At 38.1% G+C, this 17,397-nt stretch overlaps 1 protein-coding gene across 2 annotated transcripts; it reads right to left on the bottom strand.

Moving 5' to 3' along the window:
• Positions 1 to 148: 148 nt before the first annotated feature.
• On the bottom strand, positions 149 to 17,255 carry LOC103175851 (mitofusin-1). 2 transcript variants are annotated; one of them, XM_042338952.1, is made up of 18 exons: positions 17,169 to 17,254; positions 14,459 to 14,580; positions 13,949 to 14,084; positions 13,485 to 13,647; positions 12,856 to 12,980; positions 12,439 to 12,547; positions 12,025 to 12,132; positions 11,588 to 11,741; positions 11,027 to 11,094; positions 8,216 to 8,337; positions 7,160 to 7,286; positions 6,203 to 6,307; positions 5,993 to 6,095; positions 5,293 to 5,522; positions 4,377 to 4,529; positions 3,628 to 3,824; positions 3,147 to 3,281; positions 149 to 1,771 (listed from the first exon to the last, which is right to left on the bottom strand). In XM_042338952.1, the coding sequence occupies exons 2-18, from the start codon at positions 14,571 to 14,573 to the stop codon at positions 1,702 to 1,704; spliced, it is 2,220 nt and encodes a 739-aa protein (XP_042194886.1). In that variant the 5' UTR covers positions 14,574 to 14,580; positions 17,169 to 17,254; the 3' UTR covers positions 149 to 1,701. The 2 variants fall into 2 exon arrangements, with proteins under 2 accessions (XP_042194886.1, XP_042194887.1); XM_042338953.1 differs by lacking the exon at positions 4,377 to 4,529 and having other exon boundaries at positions 17,169 to 17,255.
• Positions 17,256 to 17,397: the final 142 nt, after the last annotated feature.

The following is a 17,397-nucleotide window of genomic DNA, read 5'->3' as shown; positions in this document are numbered from 1 at the left end:
TGTTAGATCTTATTATTGCAAATGACAGTTTAGATTCATTAAATATACAATGTACCACTAAATTCACCTTGTTAATTGTTTGCTTATTTCAGACAGTGATTGCTGAAAATCACTTCATCTGTTCTTTTAAGAGGAAAAATCACTGCAGGCTACATTTGAAATTTATTACCAAATTATACAGCAGATGTACAACCAAAGAAAATACTTCAGCAATTCTTTCATATGCCATTTTTGATCCTTCCAGAACAAGAAATGGAGAAAAATTTAAGTTGTTTTACAAAAATCATGCACCAGTTAAAACCTCTAATGTACAAAATAGATTAAAGCCCTTTCCATAGACCTTTACTTACAATGTTTAAAGTGATTAACTTGAGGGTTAAAGTCAAAATATAAATGCTTAAGAAATATTCAAATTTTGGTATTTACATCTAAACATTCTATACAAGATTTGAGCAAGTTCAAAATCCCTTCATTTAAAGAATTTTCTCCAACCCACTTACAATAGAACTGCAAATTATACCAATTCAAACCTTGTCTGAATTGTAAATAAAGCAATGACCACTGTATTAATTACACAATTACCCATCATTGTGCCAGCTTGGAACTACAAGTAGATTGTTAGGTGGAAGTAGATTGTCAGGGTTGATATTGGACCAAGCAGTTACTTGATCATCATTGTTTAACACCCCCGACCAAAAGCAAAACAGAATATTCCTTAGGTCTCTCACACTTTGCATGAAACGCATCAACTTAGTTTGACTAATTCACAAATACTTTCCCATTTTTGGCATTAAGTACCTGATGAAACAACGGTTCAGTAAATGTTGCATGTTTTTATAACTGGTAATAGCCAATTAGACTGGATTTATTTTGCTTTGCTTTCCCCAGTATCAACCTTGACCACAAGCATAGGATCAGTGGTTTATACCAACACAAGTACCTCCCTGACAAAAATAATAAATATTCTGATGCAGGATTTTTTTTTGGGGGGGGGCAGTATAGAATTTGTTCAGAAAGTGATTTTAAATTTACCTTTTTGACCATCAGTTACTTTGAATTTAGGGTTAGTTTCCCTCAAATACACATTGTATCCACATAACATGCATGTTATAAATCTCTTCTGGTTTCTCTATCTGAATACTGAATGTGACATACCTGGTAGGATTGAGATGTAATATACGACTTATGCTTAAAAAAAGGCAAGGAAATAGATCCTAACGACTGAAATGATTGTCAAATTCAACATTTTATATTGATCATATTTTGATATTTGTACAAATTTCTAGCAATTTTTCAGGTTTCATGATACTGTTGAGTTATCCACACAAATCACTCAGCAGATCAAAGTGCACAGACTATGTCATTCATAGGTTCATTTGTTGGAGGAGTGGGGGGGGGGGAATCAGAGATAAGCAAAATGCAATGGAATTTTGTACAGTTCCCTGACTGGTTGCATGAAAATCAAAGATCAGCAGTGATCTCTTTAGAAAAGGTTTGGTTAGTGTTGATAAATCGCCATGACCATCTTTACCCACATCGGGTCAAATTTCTAAATAGGATTCTAGAAAAGAACTGTACAAAGGCTACTAGAGGTTTGTATTTTTCATACAGTACTATAGCAACCGATAATGTACCACAAAATTGATGACAATCATTGAAAGAGCTGCTTTAGGTCATATATATATATATATGCTCAGTTTGTTACTGGCTCTGCTCGAGGTACTGTTTTGTAAAGAGGTCCATTTCACTTTCTAGCCACGTTGCTTTATTTCTGCAAGAAAAAGTATCGAGAATAGATGTGTATCAGAAATATTTTCATTATTAAATGCTAGCTAATGCAAGGTTACAATGCTAAATTACTAGCTTTTTTGAAATCGAACACAAATTCAGCTAGCAATATTTTGCTCTTGTTAATAAACAGTCTGGAATAAGACCAACATGCTTTTACATCACAAAATACTTCCACTGACTGCTAAACTTCATTAGACATGTATACGGCAATATACCTTGACCTTGGAACAAATATTTTTGTGCAGGTAGGAGCTATGTATAATTTATGTTTCCAGTATGCAAGACTGATTTATATAGATTTATAAATTGCATAGGTTTACTAACATTGATACACAAATACATGTAAAGACTACATGTATCTCTTAAGTCAAACATTCCATGGCATAAAATATATGCAACTGTAATGCTGGAGATGTTGAATGTTGATTTCTTAAGGACAGCGATGTTAATTTTGGAACACAAACATACCAACACAATATTGGCATCTCCGTGTGGGACAGTGAGTCAGGAAAGAGTGGTGATTAATGGAGCTAAGATACAATTCTGCTTCGATTACAACAAAATTACATGTGTATATCAGACCCGAGCTGGGGGTCGGGATTGGGGAGGGTAGAGGGAAAGGCAGTCGAAGAGGAGGGTCTTGAAGGTGGCGAGGGAGAGGCTGAGGCAGGGGGACTACGAGATGGAGTTCCAGAGGGTGGGGGCAGAGTGGCGGAAAGCCCGCCTGCCAATAGTGGGGCGAACGAGGCAGGAGCCGGGAAGCAGACCGGAGCCTGGTGAGTGGAGGGAGCGAGCAGGATGGTAGGGGGTTAGGAGGTCGCAGAGGTTGGGGAAAGCAAGACCATGGAGGGCTTTGAAGGTGAGGACCAGGATCTTGAACTGTATCCTCTGTGTGATGGGAAGCCAGTGGAGTCGGGCGAGGAGATAGGGTCACGGAGCCGAGTGCGGGAGAGGACACGGGCTGCAGAGTTCTGAATGATATGTAGCCTATGGAGGGAGGAGTTGGGGAGACCGACAAGCAGGGAGTTTACATAGTCGAGCCTCGATGTTATGAATGCGTGTTTGAGGGTCTCGGTGGCCTGCAGTGTGAGACAGTGGCAGAGCCGAGTGATATTGTGGGATCGGGGAGTTGAGGGTTGATCAGGACAACGAGGTTCCATATTGGCTGTAGAGATTAGAATTAATTTTAAGGGATTTAACAGTTTGAAAAAGTTTTTTTTCTGCCCTTTCTAGACAACGGGTTGTAAAAGAATCAAAATATTAATATAATGATTGTGCTTTCACCTAAGAACTACTAGACTGAAAACAATTTTGAGAATAAAATCATGTGCCAAACATCAGCCAAAGAACATTACCTCAATAGTTTTGATCGTTTTTGTAGTGACTCTAAGAATTCAATCTTTGTGCTGAGGCTGGTGATATCTTCTTCCAATTTTTTCTGAGTGCAATCGACCTCCTGGCATAGCCTAGCAAAGGTACTAGCCAATTCTCTAAGAATGTAGTCAAGTTGGGAAAAAAAGATAGGTCAGAAATTTAACTCATCTTCTTATGACCAGTTTCAAATGTCCTACATCAAAGCAGTCACTGTGTGGGCAAACAACAATCATGCTACTTGTAAATGAGGAAGGATGGCTGATTTTCTCCTTTGTCCAGAAGCCTATTATAACTTCCCAAATGCTGTCTCTGAGATCAGTTTGCTGAGCAAACTGAGAATTAAACTTATAACCTTCTGGTCTGTTTGCTTACATATAAATGCTCTATTTGTTAATTAATTCACTAGGCCATTAAATTAGGCCACCTGCCCCTATAGCATAAAAAATGGTAAAATATACTTACTGCTGGACTTGATGACTACAATTTGCACTTGTAAAACTAACAACCATTTGCAGTTTCTCCGTAGCGTAATCCACAAACTGACGCTTAAACGCTCTCTCCTTGGCCTTAGTTGTCCATGTCAAACGTTCATATGCGTACAACAGACCGTAAAGACTTACAGCAATAGCTACAAGTCTCCAGCCCACAGTTCTGAAAATCTAAGGTAAAAGCCAATATATACTATTATATTGCAGTTTTATTTATAATAAATAAAAAATAATCCTTGCATTTGATGAAGCGCTTTTCACATCTTCTGGACATCTCGATTTATAACCTCTGGCTAGAGGGTCCTATTCAGACGGGCATTAGATCCCATAGCACTATTCTCCTGTCCAACAATCCCAGATAAATTGGTCGTTCATTTCATGGCTATTTCTGGTACAATGCTGGGCCAAATTAGCTGCCGCGCTAATATACAATGCCCTTCACACAGGGCAGCGTCTTGGAGTACTTAAGATAGTTTTGACTAGTCACCACATGCACATTTACTGGCAGCATTATATTACACAAATGCGCAGTGTAGATTATTGATTTAATCAGATTTTATATGACATACAGTTTGCCTGCAACTCAGACTTTGCAGAAATCATATTAAATGTTATGGTTCCAACTGTAATCCTGCGAAGCACTTTGAAACATCCCCCTGACTTGAAAGGCACTGTAGGATTATTATGATAATATTGCCACAAAATTAAAGAAAAAATTGTTACCACTCCTCCAACAACGAGAAAGCCCATTGAAGTTCGTGATGTCAAAGAAGCTAACCCAGTAACTAGGGATATCATTAGCTCTTCCTGTGCAATGTTTTCCCGAGCAAGCAGAGGTACATTAGTTGCAGTTGGAGTGGATAGAGGTCGAGGAATCTATAATATGAAAATACAAGTATTTATAAGATTATTCACAACTTTAGAATCTTTACCACGCATATTTTCCATTGAGAGACTCATTACATTGAATATTTTAGTAGTAGGGATCTTAAAAACTCTCCATGCAGATCTATTGGCTTTCTGACGTCATGCAAAATATACAGTCAAATCACTTTACAGTGTACTCTGTGAAGCGCTTTGAGACGTCTTGGAAGACGTGAAAAGGTGCTGTGTCAAATGCAAGGATTATTATGCCGGTCACTCTTAAAGAATCATGTCATTATCATGTTTGATATTAGCACAGACCAGGGATCCAGTGAACATCCTAGTGACATTCTAGTTTTCAATGGCTCAATTTCACTTCAGTGCTTGAAACTGAATGATAAAACAAGTGTAGGTAAATTGTACTACTCCATTCTTGCCTAACAGCAATTGCTTTATACAGCTTAACCACAAAGCAGAGAATAGGTGTGACTGGATTTGCTTGGGTAGCAATGACCTGTTCTCCCTCTTAGCTGCAGCTGGTGCGCGACTGAGAGAGAGCTGAGAAAGAACAACAGAGTTGGAATAATTTACCCTCAAAATACACTGTTCCCTTTCAATGGATTCTGGAATAAAAGCACTGAGAAAATACTGCTCTAAAGTAAGACAATTTTAACACAAATCAGTTTTGCAAAATTTAACATTTGAACTAATTGATATGAAGGAGAATTTTTTGTGCAAAAGACAAATGAACAATTTACAGAGTGCAAGAGAATACCTGAAAACTTGGCTCATCTAATCCCAGCAGGGCCACGCGAGCATTCTTTGGACCGAGAAAACGATTGACCAGCGATGCCCAACCGAGTGAGAAATGAAATTCAACATTTTCCTGGAAATCTGCACATATCTGATCACAATTCAGATCATAACTAAGATCAAACCTTCGGTATGGTAGAAATATATTGTTCTGACTCTGAGTTTCTGAAGAAAGTAAAGGCTTGAGATTGTCTGCAAAATAACAAGTAAGCAGCTTGATCAAAGCTCTGCATTCAAATAAGACACTAAAAATATGTAAAAGACTGACAATTTGTAGTTGTAGAATACGAGTTATCGTACTTCAAACTGCACTAAATTATAAAAGCTACAAATCTATTTTGAGTTTTAATGGAAAAGTTAAAGCACCATTTAACTTTAGCAAAGTCTGGAGATTTAACTGATTTGGCTGTGCAGGAGCGTGGCTTCACTGGGAGGCACGGGATGTTGTTCTGCTTTATTAACCTTCATTTAATTGGAATTTGCTATTTTTGCTGATCCTAAATTTAGTTGAACAAGACACCTGGTGATGAACCTGTGGTATTGACCTTTTCCTGCTTTCTCTTCTCCCAGTTAATCTGTTCAACGAACACTGATAAATATCTGAACTGTGGAATTTGCTGCCGTTAAATCACAAAGACCAAACACGCTTTCAGCGTACACACCTATCATTTGAAGCTGTGCCGTCTGCAGGGAGGCACTGACTGCACTGGAGCACCGACCAGCCAGGTTCTTGCCTAGTCTTTCCTCAATGTGCTTGTGCAAATCCTGGAAAAATACATTTTATATACACACTTTAGTAATTACATTATCTTGATAAAATGAGAGATTTTAAGACAAAACATTTTGCCACAAATGAAAAGATTCTCACTCACACTTCGATAAAGCTTCAAGACTTGTGGAGAAGAATGAAAATCAGCGTGAAATTCATCAACTAATACAGAAAGGCGGCAAATTTCATCAGTCATTGCATTGGAAACCTGAAATACAAGATATGTTTCATGTTAATGTGAACAGTACTAAACAGGTTTATTTTATTTAAAATAATTGACCTATTCTAAAACAGAGATTAGATAGATTAACTAGCAGTGTAAAAGCGCAAGGGGTTCATGTTTAAATAACAAAACCAGACAGAAAATGTACTCATTCATTTCAAGCTTTTCCAAGAATTCAATTAGATAAATGACAAAAAAAAATCAATAGTACTTTGTTTTTGAATTAAGAGATGTAGGCTTAAGATAGATGGAAGGACATCAAGCTGAAAACCAAGAAATCCAGTTTTGAATTACAAAAAACTATTTTGTTTTGAGTTAGTTGAAGTTTTCAAAATGGAAAGTTTTCTGGAAGCTCATTAGATACTTTCACGAGCATGTAATATTTTGTACATAATTAGGATTGTGCAACTCTAAGGTTAAACTGTCAAATGGAGACTCTGGGACCAATCCACTATTTTAAGCCTTCTACCCAAAACATGTTCCTTCAGCTAAGAACCAGAGATACTGAATTCTAACAAGTCAAAGAATCAAAATTTTCCTGTTTGCAGCAGGATTACTGTTATGAACCCAGAATGCAATTGAAGAATTGCTTTTTATCTGAGTGTGGAGCCTGCAGAGAAATACACTGGGAAGCTGCTTTACACAAATAGGCTGCTGTTTGCCCACACAATACATATTCACACTACTTTACAGCATATCCTGTAAAACACTTTGAAGTGTCTTGACAATGTGATAAAGCACTAGATAGATCAAATGTAATAATCTAGAGAAACAATATTGACACCTTATGTAAATGTCACTTATTTTGTAGGAAGAACATTTTCTATCAGCTCTTACCTTATCTTGTACCTCTGATGCCACCAGCTTTATCTTCTTCTTGCATTCTTCAGTTAGTAGAATCAGTTGGTTTTTCACAAACTCCAGTCGGTCTTTGTAGTCCTCTCGCTCCTCCAAGGAACACACTCTATAACGCAAAGAATTAGTTAGAATTGTGACTATATCATAATTAGTTGATGCCATCTCTTCATATTAGGAACATGGGAACTTTAAAGTACATCCAGGAAAGTTTTACACTTTCCATTTAATTTTTGCTTCTTGATCACCCAATAATATACTCCATCCACCACTTACTGAAAATAAAATCTCCTAGCCAAAGGATGCTTAGGAGGTGTCCCAAAAACACTAGAATAGAAATCCATCATGTAAACAATAAAACATATGTATTTAAGTACTCAATTTAACCATGACTAATTTTTAATCAGATACATACATATACATTAAAAAAGCATGGTATCTGTAGTTCTTTCCCCCCAAAGAAAATCTAGAATTCTCACAGCTGCACCAGTACACAGTGTAACCCACCTTATGAAATGACGAGCATCTTAAAGTGTGTTTGATAGTGGGAGTAAGATTGAGAATCTGGTCAGAATAAGGCCCAAACTGTATCTAAGTGGGAGGGTCACCAATGCGCATGACAAAATTCATAAAAGGACATTATGCCTTCTTTTCTCTCCTCATATGAAGACATCTGGTCTATATGTGATAATGACTAAAGAGGAATTACTGGTTTGACACAGGTATATTTGAGATTAACAGCAGCATTCAAAATGGCCATGATCTGACCAAATTTTGTTGTTAAAACTAGATCATGAATAAACCTTAAAATAAAAGGAATTGAGAGCAATGGAGAAAATTAATCTGTACTAACAATTGACATTTTTCCTAATGTTTAAATAACTTGAGATAAACTACAAGTCAGTCAAATGTAGAAGGCAACTTGCAGTTCGATCCTCCACCCAAAATTTATAAAAAGCCAGGTTAAGTTTCTTTGTAATGTTGAGAAATGATCCTTTGTAGATAAATCAAACCACTGTGCAGATTTTTCCCCCCTACCTTTTATCTGCTGCAACCACGTTGATCGAGTCCATGATGTTTTTCACAGTGTCTATGATCTGTTTAGCTGTGATTGTGTGCTGCTCAAATTTTGTTTTCACTGCTGACTGCGAGATACACTCCTGCGAGACCCAAGCAGGAACACATTACTGTGAACCCCATATTATTTGGTGTAGACATATATAAAGAGCTTGTCAGATACAAACTTGCTGCTGTTAATTAGGAATGTGCAAAATCATAAACTTCACAAGTGGAAAAGCAAAAACGCCCAAACAAAAATATGCATAAACAGTAGCAAGACAGTATCTGACAAAATTTCTATTCACAGTAACGTGTTAGTCTCAACAAAAATAAGCTCATGCATAAAATGATTATCTAGGCCAAATGTATCTTACACTAAGTATGTGAACGTAAACTAAAGGCCTGTCACTTACCACTAAATTATAGCAGCATTTCCATGACTGATTGAACATCTACAATTTACTATCAACTTACAAGTCAGAGAATATGCATATCTTAATTCATTTAGATTCTGTGTGCGATTGAGTATCAGCAATCATGCTTCTACGCACACATCAAAAAAAGTCACATAAATAGCAAGGACTAAAATCAGCCACAAGCCTTTCTATGTGTTTTGTTCTAAATTGTTCTGTCCAGTATAATCAAAAGTGTACTTTCCTAATCACATGTATAAATTGATAAATTGTTTTACTTCTATCTTCTTAACCAAAATTAGGAAACTAGTAAAATTCAGTACCCTTATCCAATGCAATTTTAATCAAAATAAACAAACAGAAAAGAATACAAGGGTGGAAAAATAAGGAATGAAAAGGAAAGTAGCATTTCTAAGAGCATCTCACTGAAGCACATCTAGACTTCAGCAATGAATGCAAAAGGTTGATTAATAAACACACAATTAAGGAGCACTAAGGGACAGCTGTGGGATAGAAGAAACAGCTTCTCAATGAGAAACTAAGAGTTAGGTGATTTCATTATTTAGTATTAGTTTCCAGAAGAAAAGAAAAAGGTTAAAGAAGCAGAAACCCAGTACTTATCAACGATCGTCTACACAATACAATATTTGTAAAGTGCCTTTCACGTTGGGAGGACATCCCAAGGCACTGCACAGTCAGGGATTAAGATCCGAGCGGGGAGCGCGTGGGGGCTGGGATCAGGGAGGGTGGAGATAGGAGGGTGGCTGAAGGCACGGTCAAAGAGGAGAGTCTTGAGATGCGCCTTGAAGGAGGCACGGGAGGAAGCGAGGCGAAGGGAATGTGGGATGGAGTTCCAGAAGGTGAGGGAAGAGAGGCTGAAGGCCCGAAGGTAAGGATGAGAATTTTGAACTCGATCCTCTGAAGGATGGGGAGCCGGATAAGAGTGGGGGTGATGGAGCCTGGCGCAGAAGAGGACATGAGTTGCAGCTTCTGGGTGATCTTCAGCTTGTGGAGGGAAGAGTTGGGGAGGCCGACAAGCAGGGCCTTGGCATAGTCAAGCCTGATTGTAATGGAGGCATGTATGGGGGTTTTGCAGCTTGCAGTGGTGGAGTCTGGCAATGTTGCAGAGATGGGGGAAAGCAGAGCAGGACATGGCACCGATGTGTGTGAGAAAGGACAGTTGAGGGTCAAACAAAACGCCTATGTTCCTGACTGGATTGGTGGGGTGGAGTGTGCATCTGTGGATGGTGATGCTGCCAGTGCCTGAGGCGTGGAGGCGCTGGTGGGAGCCAATCAGGAGGGCCTTGGTCTTGCTAACATTCAACTGTAAAAAGTTGTCTCTCATCCAGGAGTTGATGTCTGACAGGACATCAGTGGTCCTGGGGTTGAGGGTGGAGACAGAGAGATAGAGTTGGGTGTCATCCGCATTCATGTAGAAGTTGACCCCATGTCTGTGGATGATGTCACCAATGGGGAGCATGTACAGGTTGAAGAGGAGAGGACCAAAGACAGAAGAACATTGTACACTGTACCAACGGTTACAAATATTATAAATATACAATGAATTCAATTAGTGCATAATGAAATTGTTGCAATACCATGTTTTCAAGACTTATGTAAAACTTCCTCGTATATTTTAGCAACATACTCCTTAAAAAGATATTTGAAATAAAAAGCTATTTAGTGCTTTTCTCTGGAAGTTCAATTTAAACCTATATAGCAGTAACTATTTCAACAGCAACAAATTGCACTTATATAGTACCGTTCACATCAGGAGGATGTCCTAAAATACTTTTGTACGTATATCATCTTACAATGTTGAATTATTGAAGTTATCTAAAGTAAGTATGTTGCAAAGTTAAATTTACATTTCCTAATCATGAATGCAGTATATATTTTATGAGATAAAGGAGAAAAACAAATTTTATACATTTAAAATCATACTTAACTTTTGCTATTCTTACTCAAATTCAAGATATTCATAACATCACAAACGTAATAACTTCATTATTTTTTACTAAATAAAAGCTCAGCACATGTACTTTTCAACTAACCAGAAGTTATAACTGCAAATCTAAGATTTGGAGACAGCAATACGTACTTTTGGAGCTAAGCACAGTTTAGGCTTGAGGAGGCATAACGGTTACAAAATAAGAAATGTGCAGTAATATAAAAAGTTGAAACAAAATACATATTTAGCTTGTATACAAGTCTAAGTCTAATGCATTCAAATGACACAAGACATTATCAAAGAAATTCCACTGACATTTCTTACATAGACACAAAGTCTATTGCATTTAGAATCAGATTGTAAAGTGATGCATTTAAAAGCATCAACAATTACCAGCCTATTAAAATATACCCATAGATTATTTACCTCAAACCGCCGCTCAAAATTCTGAAATTCAACAAGTCTGTCCTGGAACCCATCTGCTAATGCACCACCTGAAGAACAAGAATGCAGGATTTAAAAAAGAAAATCAAAAACATTTATTTATAACTATGGTATCATAAAAATTTGAACTCTAAAGGGAAAATAAAACAATGTACACCAACCCATTTGCTGATTGCTGTATCTGGCAGGATTATAATGGGAATAGGTTCTATACATCAGTGTTTGAAACAATTGTACAGAACTGTCAGACAACCAATCTTAAACAAAGTTTAAATATTGTGGAAGTAACTATCATTTGATGCAATCCCAAAATATTTTTTAAAAATCATACAGCCTCCCATAAAACAATCACTAAATAGTCAGTTGGCACCAGTGGTATTAGGTTGATTGACTAAAGAGATATGGAAAAAAGAGGTATTTTAGAAATTCATCTTTAAGAAAAAAAAATGGAATAACATTCAGTGACAAATTTACAACATTGTAGTTATGTACAAGACTTCGGAGATCCAGAAAGTCTTAAAACAACTAAACCACAGGACTTACCACCTTCTGGCATCCCTTGTGCTTTATGAACTCGTGCATTCAGAACCTCCTTGGCTGAAATAAAAAAGATGCGATTCCCAGCTTGCCGCCGATCCATTACTCGAAGCTCATCCACGAGAAAACCGATACAGCGGTCAGTATGCTGCTGGCGCACCTGAGCCATACACCAACAGCTTCATTATTAGGTCATTGTTATTTTCTAGAATTAATCTAAATTGGTTAAAACTATCATCTTCATTTTACTTTGTATACTACATATGAATAATAGCAGTAAATATACAAACTGCAAATGTAACATGTTCACACAAATGCGTTCATATTTCAGTAATTGTTATGTAGTGTTCAATAAGCACCACAAGCCAGTAATGCGCAATAATGAAATTGAAATATTTTGCATCCCTGTATTTCTCCAATAACAACATCCATCAACAACTTACCTCATCCATGTATTCTGGCTCAGAAGCAGAGGCATCCCAGCGATTATTCAGAATGAAAATGTTGGGCTTTGAAAGGCGTGCATTAACTTTATGGAAAAACTGTTTCTCCTGAAAGTGACAAAAAACTTATATGTTCACGCTATTCTGAAGCCAAAATGTTCTTTTTCATACATCTTTGAATTCAGGTTTGCAGCCAAACCTAAAAAAAACATTTCAAATTTAACACTGAACGTTCTGTGGATTTGCTGGGTCTGTGGTACAGGACTTCCAACTTATGAATGGTGACTGGAAGGTAGTTTGTTATATTTAAAATTCACAGAAAATCAAAAGTAAAGCCAGTAGTATTAATTTTACAGGATTAGAACAGTTTGGGAAGCAACTATTGAACATTAAGATAATTTCTGATTTATTTACAGTTTGCATGAGCGTGGATTCAGAATTTGCCACTAGCACAAAGACATCAGCATCCAGACAGAACTTGTCAATCCAGGTGTCCAGTTCAGTTGTGACATCGGTACCAGGGCTGTAGAAAGAGAGATCAGTAAGTGTTTGAGAAAAACAAAGGACTTGATCAAAATATAAAAATCTGCAACAACCTACAGATGGTCATATTGCCTCAGTTACAATTACAATTACATAATGAATATGAGCTAAACACTCTAGTGCATACTAAAGTAGAAATTAGACCCTAGTTTAAAATTTCTATTAATATCTATATAATTCTGTTTCTTTACCAAATACTAGTCACCTAAAGAATGCTGCGCAAAAGTCAGTACAACTCTAACTCTTTAAGTCAATCAATTTGAAATTCTAGTTTTCTACATCACATACCTATCCATCAACACCAAGTCATCTCGGAGTATAACACATTTTGATTTGGGCCAGAAAACACGAACAAGACATCCAGCATCCAAATATTCATTCTGATGCAGAGCATGTGCCAGCTGGTTCACAGTCTGAAAGCAGAGAAATATACATTACTGTACAATAATATCATCAAATGTTCTGAAATATCAAATGCAGGTGGAGCTTCTGAGGAACCCCTTTCTCCTCCAGCAATAAAAAGTTTCATGTTAATTTTTAAAGAAAAATAACCTCCCTTTGCAGGAAGAAGCAGTTATCTTAACGTATATGTTTAACACCAACTTATATATGTTTAACATTAAGATTTACATTTCATTACTAAATACTAATCACCTAAAGAATGCTGCGTAAAAGTCAGTACAATTCTGAACTATTTAAGTCAAGTAATTTGAAATTCTAGCATGCCAAATCTAGTTTCCAGCACTTTGGGATGTCCTCCTGATACAAAAGGCGCTATATAAATGAAAATTTGTATGGTATTATATTTACAGGAAATACTGTTAATCTGTAAAACTCATCCTAACTTTTAATATACTTTAATGGAGTTTCCACTGACACTTATACCTGCAATACATTCTATACAGCACAGCCCTCACCTTCACGCTCTTTTTTTCCTCAGAATCTTCAGTCATCAGATAGGCTTTATCCCCATCTGTTCCTTCAACACTGAGGAAACAGTTGGTTGTGTGTCCAATTCCACTGGGTAATACTTTATCCCATAGCATTGCATTGATTACAGTGCTCTTCCCATTGCTTGTTCTATGGGAAATTCAAGGTAAAATAATAACTGTTCATTATGGGAGAAGAGGGTGTGAGCAGGAAAAGTCTTTCAAAATCTGTTTGCATAAGATAGAATTCAAAAGACTTGGATTGCCCACATTATATTTTAGAAAGCAAAAGCTATTAGTGCACAACTCATTTGTGTAAAACTTCACCTAGACTGCAAAGAGTGGGCAGAGAAATAATAATGCCACAGATTTGCAGAGCTTTAGATGGCATCAACATTTAACACTCATGAAGATTTTGAAAAAACAAACAGGAAATAATCTTTGCAACTCACCTTCCAAAAAATGCCACTTTCATGTGTCGCCGTGCCAGCACCTCACTGATTCCACCCACTTTAGAAGCAAATGTTTTTAACTTTTCCAACTGCTCTTCAGTTGCTATCTGATCTGGTCCTTTATTTTGATGAGATTCTAAAGTATTTAAAACACCACAAAGAGATCATCTTACTGTTAGCCTGGGGTTTGTTTTTATGTCTATTACATCACTTTTCATTCAGTGGATTGCATATTCCTAACAAACATCTGAAGTTATAACAGTTGATAATTAGCACATACCACTATCACAACTGCTTCAGAATGATCTAGTTACAAGCTTTATAAACTAAACAGTCTCTACCAAGGAATAACAGAAAATAGATCATTTTCAATCTCAAGCACACCAACAATCAGTTACAACTATGGTGTCCACAAGTTACAAGGACCAACATTACCCTAAGATTATCTTTTGCAATCCATTAGCGATTATTAAACACCTAAAGAAACAGCGGACTGTATCGACAGTTTACCTTCAATAAAGCCTGCACCTTCAGTAACATATGCCAGCAGCTGTTCAAAGATTGCATTAATCTTCTTTTTCGCTTGAACAAAGTGCTTCAATGGAGATACATTTGTGTCGGTCATGATTCAACTTAAATACAAAGCAAAGAATTGTAATTACAATGCAGTTTGACTCAGTAATACCAGGCTTCAGGACATCTGGATCTGTATGTAATACAGGTACAATACGATGTGGTACAGCATTGACACAGCATGTATTACATCAGCAATGCAGAGCAGGATGAATAGCCTTATTCATTGTCCCTGAGATATTTTGAGACATTTGACACAAAACAGCATTATCAAACTGTCTAAATTAGATACCTGTGACATGAGAAATGACATCCTGAAATAAATTTGTTATATTTGATGTCATTTTTTGGTGGTATGTAAGATGTGGTACCGAATTTCTATTTTGTCCGAATACTTGTGAAGAAATAAACTGTTTTAAAGAACCATAATTTTATAAATAAGATTATTGATGAATACAATATTACAAGAGGGGAATCCAAATACAGAATGTTATTGTTTATGTTAACCCAAGACAAAGTTTCTTTGTGACTACTAGAATTAGTTAAATGAAATCATAAAATTCTCCTTGAAATTACCAATCAGTGTTTTTGCACCAATGTATATCATTATTCAAGAAAATAATATAGCAATGTTTGAGGGCTTCCCCACAAAAGAAAATTATAATTGGGCAAAACAAACAGCAAGCATAAATATTCACATATAAAATGCTGTTGTATTTAGACAGACAAATTGGCTGAATATTTCAATGCAAAGTAAACAGATAAACAATATTGGGAGTCAAAATTATTGCTTAGATTTACTCCATAGTGCATCCATGTGATTCACATTCGGAGTCTTCCATACTCAAGTATTCCCATTTCATAGTTTTTGCTCAGTATCTAAATAACGAATAATAAACAGCAGCTAAAAGCAAAATTCAATATATATTTATTCAGATATTATGCCACCTCTGAGCACCTTTTTATCAGTCTCCTTCACCAAGCGTCTTTTTGCAAGCTACCTTTGCCAGGTGTCTGATAAGACCAAATTCAAGGTGAGTTTCAAACATAATCCTTAGCATCACATACAGCTGCAGGATTACAATATTGTACCAACTCCCAATATATTGGATAGCAACAATCACTAAGGATGTGATGTCACATTGCAGCTATCATAAGACTTTCTTCACATTTATTCTATGGCGTATCATACTTAAGTTTCACCATGATATTGTATCACACTATTTAATCACAGTGGCAGTAAAGACTAAAGGAACCACCTGGAAATGCTCTAGCTTTTCTTATTGGTTTGACACTCTAAAAAAAAATCTTTTTTGACGATAATTTCATTATTTTTCATACCAAAATTCTCCGTTACAAGAACGGCAGGGACTGACCACACAGCAAAATAGTGTCAACCAATCGGTCAACTAAAACTTGAAACCACTGAACAAGAGGCCACAGATCGCAAGGAATTAATTCCACCGTGAGAGTTCTGCAAACTTTCTCCCCACCCCAAAGGTAAGTCGTGTAAATTCACAATTACTTTTCTTTCTTTGGCATCACATTTCTTGCCACTCAGTTCGCCATATGTAACTAATACTGTACTAATTTCCATTAAAAAAAAGGCTTTATCGAGAAGTTGACTCAACAAAACCACTATTATGATGGAAGGAGTTTGCGAAACTAAGGGAAGTCTAAATATGACCAAGATTGGGTAAAACTTTGAATCCGCATTTTGTATAAAGTTTAAGAGACAAGTGATGCTTGTATTTATGTGTAAAGTTGCATTTGTGTAGCGCCCTTCACAGGGGGTAAAATCTCAAGAGAGATTTACCAGCACCCGGTCAGCCTCAGAGTCAAACTAAAATAAAAACACAAGGGGGCAAATGTGAGGATGGCTCAGATCTGCATTTGATTTCTGACACAATGATATTTTTAATTGAGACGAACGTGGGCAAAGGTCCAAACATGGAACTGAACGCACTGGAAGGAGTTCATGAAATCAGCACCGCATTGGAACACCGCTCTGATTCTGAGACACGACGCTGCCGTCGCGGCTTCGGGACCCGAACCGATTGCCACCGGGAAACATGGGTCAAAAGGTGGGTCACAGCGGACACGTGTCACCCAGACCACTGGTCACTGTCCGCCACAGGGGGAGGCAGCCTCCTGCCCGGGGGGGGGGGGGGGGGGGGGGAGTGGGGGGGATTAAGCTTCGGAGCAGAAGTTAAAATAATATTTATTAACAATAATAATAATAATAATGTGGTCACTCAGTCCGGCACTGCTGGTGGGGCCGTCGCTGGGGCGCAATCGGCTGCCGCACATTACACACAGTCACTACACTTTCCGGTGTATCCTGTGAAGCGCTTTCAGACGGTCTCCAGGACCGGGTCACCGTTCGGGACGGTTGTTGCTGTCGTTGTTGTTATGCGGGAGGGGAGCGGGGCCTCGGGGCGCTGCCGTGTGCGAGTCCCTCACACACCGCGCGCGAGGCCCGACCTCTCCCTCCGTCAGTCGGTCACTCAGTGAAGGCCCGAGCTCGGGGGGGGGGGGGGGCGGTCTCTACAGTGAGGGGAAAGGGGACGGCAGTTAAGGGAGGGCGGGGAGAGCCTGGACTGGTACCTCACGGCCCCCCGCCCCCCCGCCGGGCTCGAGGCCTTACCCGCTGCCCCTCCGCCCCGTCCCGCGCTGTGCGGCCGCTTCCAACTGTCACCGCTCGCGAGCAGCCACCGCGCAGGCGCACAGCCGCCCTCAAGCCCCGCCCCCCGCGCGGCTGCACTGCTGCAGGACCGGCGGCTGCCGGGAGGGGGCGGGGCCAACCTACGCATTCTTTAACAACAATATCCATTTAGTATCTCACGCCGAGACTCCATGCTCCTGGATTCGTCATT

The sequence above is a fragment of the Callorhinchus milii genome, unplaced genomic scaffold, assembly GCF_018977255.1.
Source record: "Callorhinchus milii isolate IMCB2004 unplaced genomic scaffold, IMCB_Cmil_1.0 Scaffold11, whole genome shotgun sequence".
NCBI lineage: Eukaryota > Metazoa > Chordata > Chondrichthyes > Chimaeriformes > Callorhinchidae > Callorhinchus > Callorhinchus milii.
This window is presented reverse-complemented; position numbering and strand designations above follow the sequence as displayed.